At 48.9% G+C, this 10,000-nt stretch overlaps 1 protein-coding gene across 1 annotated transcript in view; it reads left to right on the forward strand.

The window, feature by feature from the left end:
* The window catches only part of nek6 (NIMA-related kinase 6), a 43,342-nt gene that overhangs the window by 22,777 nt on the left and 10,565 nt on the right, over positions 1 to 10,000 (forward strand). Inside the window, exons 3-7 of the mRNA XM_012839889.3 lie at positions 1,412 to 1,552; positions 1,762 to 1,824; positions 5,421 to 5,531; positions 7,795 to 7,903; positions 9,267 to 9,374. Of these exons, the coding sequence (XP_012695343.1) occupies positions 1,412 to 1,552; positions 1,762 to 1,824; positions 5,421 to 5,531; positions 7,795 to 7,903; positions 9,267 to 9,374 (532 nt within the window). The remainder of the gene's footprint in view (positions 1 to 1,411; positions 1,553 to 1,761; positions 1,825 to 5,420; positions 5,532 to 7,794; positions 7,904 to 9,266; positions 9,375 to 10,000) is intronic.

Genomic DNA, 10,000 nt, shown 5'->3' on the forward strand with positions numbered 1-10,000 from the left:
TCCGCCGTGAATCAAAGCATGGGGATTTAGCTCACAGAGAGAGAGAGATGGAGAGAGATATGTATGTGATAAGGGGAGGAAGGAGACAGACATGAAATGAGAGAGAGAGAGAGAGAGACAGAGAGAGAGGGAGAGAAAGAGTGTGAGAAAGAAGCAGATACACCAAGTGTAAGTGTGTAGAGCATTCTCTTTTAGAGCAAGGGAAGTGATGAGAGAGAGAGAAGAGGGGGGGAAGGAGACAGAGAGAATAGAGAGGGGAAAATATTCTAACAGCATCAACATACAGTCGCACAACACCCAGTTGTCTTCTAGATAAGGAAGTCTTCTGTGTGTGTGTGTGTGTGTGTGTGTGTGTGTGTGTGTGTGTGTGTGTGTGTGTGTGTGTGCGTATGTATGTATATATATATGTGTGTATGCCTAGTTAAAATGTCTTTCAATGAGGCTGTGTGTGTGTGTGTGTGTGTGTGTGTGTGTGTGTGTGTGTGCATTTGTGTGTGTGTGTGTGTGTGTGTGTGTGTGTGTGCATTTGTGTGTGTGTGTGTGTGTGTGTGTGTGTGTGTGTGTGTGTGTGTGTGTTATAATGTTGGAGGAACACACAGCCTTCCCCTGCCCAGCTCTGGCTCCTCCACAGAGACTCTGGCTCGTGTCAGGCAACACTTGAGTGTGTCCTCCTAGGCCTCCCGAGGGATGAGTGCTATCATGACGGGCCCGGTCCAATGTCAACCACCCGTGTGGGCCAAGGCTGTAGCGCAAGTATGTAGGCAGGAATGTCACTACCAACAGCGTTCTTTTTTAAGTCATCATTCTGTGTGTGCGTGTGTGTGTGTCTCTGTGTTTGCGTGAACATCTGCAGCTGTCGCATGTCAGCTGCAGACAAGTGCAGGAGGTAGGAAGAAAAAAGGAACAAAAAAAAAGAAGAAGAAGAAGTCGTCCAAATCTTCCTGGTGTGACCTTTCTCCCTGACACCACATCACGTTCGGTGCGATGTGTCAGGAAGCATGCTGAGAAGCAGCAATCAGTGCAAAGGTCACTCTCAATCTCCGCACTTCCCCAATCCATCTCACGCTGTCCTCCCGGTGACACTTATCACAAGGAACATCGTTTTTTTTCCCCCTCCCGATGATGAAATTTAAGCCGTCATGTGTTTTTTTCTCTCTCTGGCTTTCTGTAAAAGAGCAAAAGTGCCTGTTCTCCCAAAGTTTTCATTTTAAGATGTTTTTTGTTACAAAAAGATATTTTACCATTTTGGAAATGTGCTACGTCTGGCAGAATGATAGATTTGGAACAAGATATGGCTTTTCGTAAATACCATGTTCACGTCACCTCTTGCTAGACGAGTGACGTGTGACGAGGGGGCACCGTTAATTCTAGAATGTTCCTGATGAGCTCTTCTCATTCTCTTCTGACACAGAGGAACATGCCCCCGTACCAGTACTGCAGCACGCTGGGCAACTTCCGCATCGAGAAGAAGATCGGCCGAGGGCAGTTCAGCGAGGTCTACAAGGCCACCTATCTCCTGGAGGACTACCAGGTGGCCCTGAAGAAGGTTCAGGTGAGTCCCCCAGACCTGGCTTTAAATCGCAGGAAATAGGTCTGTAATATATATAATTGGGCCCAATTAGATAACTTCAGAGAGGTGGGTGAAACGTTTGGTTGCCACTATCTATGTGAAGTGAGCGCTGCCAGTAATTTCCTCCCCTTTAAACGTTCCCATCCTCTTATTTCCTCCCCTTTAAACATTCCCATCCTCTTGCCCCACAGATATTTGACATGATGGATGCCAAAGCTCGTCAGGACTGCATCAAAGAGATTGACCTCCTGAAGGTAAGAGCTGGCGACAGGAGGAAGGCGCATGCTGACGAGATGCACACTAAAGAGGGGATATTTCCTTGACGATGGGTACTTAATTACCCACTTACTGTTGTATTGTACTGCATATATAGTCTATGTGGTAGGGTTGTAGGTTTTATGGTTTACATATTTATACGTAGAGGTGAACCAGTATGTATGTGTATTTATTTGTGTATGTTTTTTCCCCATCATAAATATGGATGTTGGTGTACATTGTGTGCGAGAGAGGGAGACAGTAAAAGAGAGAGAGAGAGAGAGAGAGAGAGAAAGAGTGTGTGTGTTACACACTGCTGCCTCGTCTTTTAGCTGTCAGCTCTGGCCCGCCTGCCTTCAGCCTGTCACTTTAATGCTCCGTCAAATCAATGCCACAGCATCTGCCTCCTGTTCTGCCCCTGCAGTGGGGCGGGGCGGGGGTGGGCGGGGGTGGGGGGCTGAGGTGGTGGATGCGAGGGGGGGGGGGGGGTCTGTCCAGGGTAGTCAGGGTTTTTACGGCAGCATAAATCCTCCATGTTCTTTATGACACACCTCATGATGGCCCCTCCCGGAGGTGATGCACTCAGGCTCTGTCAGGCTCTGGTCGAGGGGACTTTATGACAGGAGGCTGCTGCATCTGGAACTGCATCCACGGTCAAGGAGGAAGGAGAGGGGAGCGGAGGAGGAGGGGAGCGGAGGGGAGGGGAGGGGAGGTGTTATTGTTGTCGTTATAGTGCCAGAGAGACTAAAGCTGTGGGGGGACTGAAGACAAAACACAGGCTCAGATGTATGTCTCTCACACACACACACGCACACACACACACACACACACACACACACACACACACACACACACAGACACACACACACACACACGCACACACACGCACACACACACGCACACACACACACACACACACACACACACACACGCACACACACACACTGTACACAAAAATACGCCTAGGCACACCTGCAAACAATATACACATACCTGTGCATCTGTAAGTGCAGACACACTCACATACAGACACACACACACACACAGACACACACACACACAGATAAAGACACTCCAATACATACACAACACACAAGAGCACACAAATCTGTCACACATTCTCTCTCTTTTCTGCACACAATCACACACACTCATTGCTGCTTGCTCCTTCCTCTACTTCAGTCGGTGAAACCATGTCTTACAGATGATATACAACTCCTCTCTGGAAGAGACCATGCCCATACAGATGATATACATCTCCTCTCTGGAAGAGACCATGTCTTACAGATGATATACAACTCCTCTCTGGAAGAGACCATGCCCATACAGATGATATACATCTCCTCTCTGGAAGAGACCATGTCTTACAGATGATATACAACTCCTCTCTGGAAGAGGAAATTACAGATTGTCTTTATGGGCCTCGCAGTGCACATCTGTGATCACGCCGCCCAGCCGAGCTGAGCACCCCTGCTCTACTCCATGTGGGAAACATGCAGGGACACATACATACTCTTTATACTCATATTAACTCTTTATCCGCATACATACTCTTTATCCGCATACATACTCTTTATCCGCATACATACTCTTTATCCGGATACATACTCTTTATCCGCATACATACTCTTTATACTCATATTAACTCTTTATCCGCATACATACTCTTTATCCGCATACATACTCTTTATCCGCATACATACTCTTTATCCGCATACATACTCTTTATCTGCATACATACTCTTTATCCGGATACATACTCTTTATCCGCATACATACTCTTTATCCGCATACATACTCTTTATCCGCATACATACTCTTTATCCGCATACATACTCTTTATCCGCATACAGTCTCTTTATCCGCAGCCCATCCAGCAGGCTGCTGATCTCCCCCACGGCACCATCACTCAGGCACGCAGACACGCCGGCTCCTCACCGCGCCTTCCGGCGGCTAGCGGAACCTGCAGGCAACCCCACCACACAGACTAGGTGGAAAGTGCAACAACATGTTGTGGAAAGAGAGGAGAGAGGGGGGAGATAGAGAGATTAAGAAAGAGAGAGAGGGGGGGGGGAGAAAGAGAGAGAGAGGGAAAGAAAGAGAGTGTGTGTTTTGATAGTGCTTGGAAAGAAAGCATAAAAGAGGGAGGGAAGACGGGGCATAAAGTGAGAGATAAATCCCCTTCCCCCTTGGACTGCTCTGACTTACCAAACAGGTTTCTGAATAAAGCAGACAATCGTGTTCCCTCAGAACTTTCTATTCTCCTCTTGCCATCATTTCCTGTCCCGCTGTTGACAAGCAAACAAACAGAAGGTCCCCCCCCCCCCCCCCCCCTGTACCCTGTTTTGGCTTTGACAGCATTGCCTCCTCCACGCGTTCCCAGTGGACTGTGTCAAACACTAACGCACGTCAACAACAAGGAGACATTTTCAAACAAGCCATGCTCGAGCGATCAACGAGAAGAGCACTCGCTCACAGCAACCGCTTTCTCCCGAGGAGTGCTCCTCTTTTAGCACGGCCATTCGTGCCGCGGCCTCTCCCTCACATCAGGGCCTTGATCCAGCCGGCAGCCCCTTCTCTTCCTGAGTGTCGGGTGTCAGTGGTTTCAGGGGAAACTGTCAAAAATCAGCCTTGTCAAAAGAGCTAGGCTGGTCTTTTATTGCCTCGTGTCTTGTAGCTGCGGCTCATAGTCAGGGAGAGTCACGCGTGCTGGCGTGTGTTTGAGGATCACACATCATTTATGCTCTCAGGGAATTGTTGACAATCCGCCGATGACGCTTTATTTATTTACGTCTTTAATTTGTTTGTTTATTGTGACTTTTGCTTTGTGTCTGTGGCCGTGTTGTCTGATGTGCGCAGGCCTTTAAGGGACTCCAACAAGAGACCCGCGTGTTTATTTGTTGGAAGCCAACCATCAAGTTGAGATTTCAGGGGGCACGGGGTAGTTCCAAATGGGTTTCATGTGGTATTGTGTGCATCTCCCTCCTTTGCCCACTTGAAGTAAACTTAACCAGCTGTACACTTCAAATGCCTTTGTTTTGCCTTCAGAAGAGAGCAGGTTGTGTGGAAACACTCTTATTGAATTTTGAGGGTGGTGGGGTGGGGGTGGGGGGTGGTTGCCGTTGGAAATTGTTTATGTGTACAGCCAGCAATATGAACAGTTTGACTTCATCAGCCGTTCCAGACACTGATGCACTGGTGCAGATGAACGAGCACAGATCGCCACAGATAGAAGCAGAGGAGAAGTCTGAAGAAGTAGAACCATTTAAAGCACTTAACAGCAGAGCACACAGAACGCTTAGAAGCCGCCATGCTAAAGGTGGCACTGCCAACCTGGTGGGGTAGATTCCCAGGGGCCCCGCACATGTTCATATAAATGTACACTGTGTATGGAAAGCATCTGCTATTTCAATAAATGTAACCTAATGTATGTATGTAAATGTAACCCATGAAGCTTGACTCCAGACAGACAGAACTGACACACTGGCTTTGCTCTCCCTCTTCCCCTCCTCCCTCTCTTCTCCCTCTTCCCTCTCTTCTCCCTCTCCCCTCCTCTCCCCTCCCCTCCCCTCCCCCTCCCCCGGTGGCTCTGCAGCAGCTGAACCATCCCAACGTGATCAAGTACCTGGACTCGTTCATCGAGGACAACGAGCTCAACATCGTGCTGGAGCTGGCTGACGCCGGCGACCTTTCGCAGATGATTAAGGTCAGCGGGTCCCGCGGGCATCTTGACTGCCGGGGGAGCGGCAGGGCTGGGAGCAGGCGCCGGGTCGTGGGCTGTCGGGCTGTGACAGACAGGGTCTGCGTGTGTGGATGTGTGTGTTCACGTGAGAGTGTGTGTGTGTAAGTGTGTGAGTGAATGTGTGTGTGGTGGGGCTGTGTGTGTGTGTGTCTGGGGGGGGGGGGCTGTGCGTGTGTGTGTGTGTGTGTGTGTGTCAGTGTGTGTGTGTGTGTGTGTGTGTGTGTGTTTAAGGGGTACAGGTGCTGTCCCTCCCTCTGGGCTGATGAGGTGTGATGGGAGTGTGTGTGTGTGCGGCGGGTGGGAGGGGGGTTGAGGAGAGCCTAGGTGTGTGTGTGTGTGTGGATAGGGGGGGTTCAGGAGGGCCTGGGTCCATCTGATAAGTGCCACAGAGCTGTCACAGCCCCTGGCACTGTCCTCCTCTTTTCTCCTCCTCTCCTCTCCTCTCCTCTCTTCTCTTCCTCCACTCTCTCATCTCTTCTGTCATTCCTTCTCCCTGTTTCCTTGTCCGCACCTGTCAACCTTAGCCTCATACAAAAAATAAGGAGATGGGAGATCGTAAACTTGAAAAGTTTGGTAATACCCTCACTATCCAGTGGAAAAGTCTTATTGTAAAGGATACTAGTGTCACACCAAAGGCAGATATTTGGCCAGAGCAGTCACTTAAGTAAAAGTAAAAGGGACATTTATTTCACTTAAACAACAGTCATTCCACCTGGTGTGGAGCTTTTAAAAAATCCCTAGAAACATCTTCAGTTTTGAAATAACAGCATGCGTAAGCAAGGGACTCTTTAAAACTCAGATAAAATCGCTAGGCATAAATGTATCAATTGATTTTCCCCAAATGGTCAGAGAATGATTAAGGAAGAAACAAAAACATACTTAATGATAGAGACTTCCACTGAGCACTTGGTCTGGAACCCTATTCCACTCTGGTACCCTATTCCACTCTGGTACCCTATTTCAGTGATGCGTCACTCTGGTGAGATCAGGTAGTAGGAGCAGAAACTGGGAGCCCAGGTTCCCACAAAACCCCACAAACACGTCCTGTGTCCTCTGAGTCCCCTTTGTGCTGCACATCCTAGTCCTGTCCATGTTGTCATGGCCTTCCCCATTCTCTTCCTCTCTGCTCTCCTCTCATTCATCCCCCTCTTCGCTTGGTCAGTCGTCAACTCGCTTTATGTATTGTTCTCGTGCAGCTGCCATCCATCATCTGCTTCCTCCCTCGTCGTTTCGCCCGTTAAATGTCCTAAAAGTCACGTTTTGTCTGCTGCTTGACTTTTGTCTTTCAAAAAGGGTAACAATATCTGCACAGCCAAAGATCAAGTTTGATAGAAAAGGTGAAGATAGGGGGGGAAAAGACACAAGTCCCCGACACACTTCATGTTTTAACGCCGTGTTTTAACCCCCTCGGGGGGGGGGGGGACATGCCATAAAGAAAGAGCATGGAGTAAGTGAGACTTACGTCACGTCTTTCGCCTGCTGTTTGTTAACCACACGCCTCAAGTTCTGAAGGAATTAAAAAAAAAGTTAGCTCCTTAACCCCACTCATTTTTTGCAAGCCACAGTCAGAAGCACTCCTCAGACCCAGGGGGGGCAAAATTGGATTAAAATAAATAAAACAAAACAAGAGAATGAAGAGGCAAAACATAGAAGAAAGAGAAATAATAATAAGAATGCAAACATTTGTTGTTTTGGGGCATTTGTCTAAGTTTCACCCCGTTAATTAGCCATGTTTGGTTTAATTAGGCGCCCCCTCCCCCTGGGGAGTGTCAGAGCTCGTCAGAAGCCCCTCGTTAATGGCCCCTAATTAGAGTCCCAAACAGGCGTGGAGAGGGTTAAATGTTAATGTGCAGAGGAGTTATTCCTTTTATGATGGCAATGATTTGGGCGGTGGCTGTAGATTTGACTTTTGACATGAATGTCTCTGAGTGTGTGTCTGTGTTTGTGTGTGTGTGTGTGTGTGCGTGCGTATGTGTGTGTGTGTGTGTGTGTGTGTCTGTGTATGTGTGTGTGTGTGTGTGTGTGTGCCTGTGTGTGTGTGTGTGTGTTGTTGTGAGTACGTGGTGATGTTTACGCACGTACCTACATCATTATTGACGATGTGTAGGTGTGTTCCTATGTTCTTGTTAACATGCCTGTGTGTCTTTGAGCATGTGTGTGTGTGTGTGTTTGTGTGTTTGTATCTTCCACCATCTTCACGGCCCTCTCCCTGTCTCCCCTCCTGCAGTACTTTAAGAAAAAGCGGCGGCTCATCCCAGAGAGAACGATCTGGAAGTATTTCGTCCAGCTGTGCAGCGCCCTGGAGCACATGCACTCCCGCAGAGTCATGCACAGGGGTACGTCTCCACCTCTCCACCTCTCCTCCTCTCCTCCTCTGCTCCCTCTCTCTCTCACCTCCTCCTCTCCACCTCTCATCCTCTGCTCCCTCTCTCTCTCACCTCCTCCTCTCCACCTCTCATCCTCTGCTCCCTCTCTCTCTCACCTCCTCCTCTCCACCTCTCATCCTCTGCTCCCTCTCTCTCTCACCTCCTCCTCTTCCTCTTACCTCAGTCACTCGTTTCTCCTGGTTAGGCAGTTAGGCCACATTGCTTCCCCTCATCCATGAGTTAGTACATGGCAAACTTATGTATAATAATTGAGGGATTCCAATAGTGGACTCATTGCACCTTTCCTTCTGTGTATGTGGATGTGTGTGTGTTTCTGCGTGACCTTGTAGCTGATTTGATCATTCCTCCTCTACTCCAGCTATTCCTCCTCCATCTCTTTGTGCCGATATTTACACACGTCTACTAAATCAGACTCCATAATCCAAGGACACTTGCTGCTGTAGCCTGCTGTGAAGGCATTTAACCCCATTTTATCAGAACATTTACTTCCACTACAATGTGAGTCTTCAGTCTCTCTAACACCACGGCCGTGTGTCTGACTGGAGGACGGGTTCTGGTCTCTTCACGGGCTTGATCACCACGACCGTGTGTCTGACTGGAGGACGGGTTCTGGTCTCTTCACGGGCTTGATCACCACGGCCGTGTGTCTGACTGGAGGACGGGTTCTGGTCTCTTCACGGGCTTGATTAGGTCAGACATGGAAGCCTGCTGTGTAAAGGCGGTGGAGGCGTGTTGAGTATTTTTCTGCGCGACCTTAGCGCCCATAAAAACATTATGGGTTTGGGTAATGACAGGAAGGCGTGGAGGCTGGAGGAAGTGCAAGTGCGAGACCTCAAAGCGCAGACCACAAAGGCTTTTTTTTTTTGTTCAACTCTGCCGGTGAAAGGTGTTGTTTTAACCCAAGCTCTAAGCTGAAGGGATCAGCTGCATGTCCTGTTTTGAATACTGTAGTCAAGGGACCAGGTGGCGTCTGCGAACCATAAGGATCCTTTCTAGGCTCTGGACACGTGGAGTTTGGTCAAGGCTGGGTAACTGCTCATGCCCCCCCCCCTTGTACTGCATGTCATTCATCGTTCCTGCTTTTGCTGTAATTACACTGATTTCAATCAGGTGTGCCCAGTGCAGGGACAGAGTCACCCAGGAACACGTTAGAGAGAGAGAGAAGAGAAGAGGAGGGAGAGAGAGAGAGAGAGAGAGAGAGAGAGAGAGAGAGAATCTCATTGAAAAAAATAATGAATGACCTTTTCTCTGTATGCTGATTACAGGGTTTCTGTGGTGACGATGTTTCCTTCCTCTTTTTCTGAACTCACAGACATCAAGCCGGCTAACGTGTTTATCACTGCTACGGGCCAGGTGAAGCTGGGAGACCTGGGACTGGGTCGTTTCTTCAGCTCCAAAACCACTGCAGCACACTCTCTAGGTGAGCATCACACACACACACACACACACAAACACACACACACACACACACACACACACACACACACACAAAACACACACACAATTGCCAGGAAGGAAAGGCTGGCAAGAAAAGAACCTAGTCGAAACCCTGAAACACACGCACACAGGCAGGCAGGCAGTGATAGGCTCCAGCAGCACTCGCCAAAACCCCTGCAGTCTCTATGGCAACGGCTCGGGAAAGGTCGGTGACCCCTGTGTCGGCTAACTTGAAGGATCACAGGCGGAGGCTATGCTAATTTATTCACAGGTACAGTCTGCTCCCGGTCCTCTCTGCTGGGGAGAACACGCCTGGGCTGAGGCCTCCATGAACCCTCCAGCAGCTTCCATCCTCTGCCTCTCAAAGCAGGGGGAGACCAGGGTAGAATCCCCAGATGGAGCCCTTTCTCCATGGTTCTGTTCAAGTGCCGAGCAACATCTCCATATATGCATTCACTAATACGTGGGATTGTTTGGTATCTGTTGTGCGATCTAAAGGTACCAGCGTTAAGCAGTATCCAAACAGCCATGAGTTATCAGGCCTTAGAGGCTCTCCCTATCCGTAGCTTGAACAGGAAAGGTTTAACTTGGTAGGGAAAGTTCACACGC

The sequence above is a fragment of the Clupea harengus genome, chromosome 12 (assembly GCF_900700415.2).
Source record: "Clupea harengus chromosome 12, Ch_v2.0.2, whole genome shotgun sequence".
Classification (NCBI taxonomy): domain Eukaryota; kingdom Metazoa; phylum Chordata; class Actinopteri; order Clupeiformes; family Clupeidae; genus Clupea; species Clupea harengus.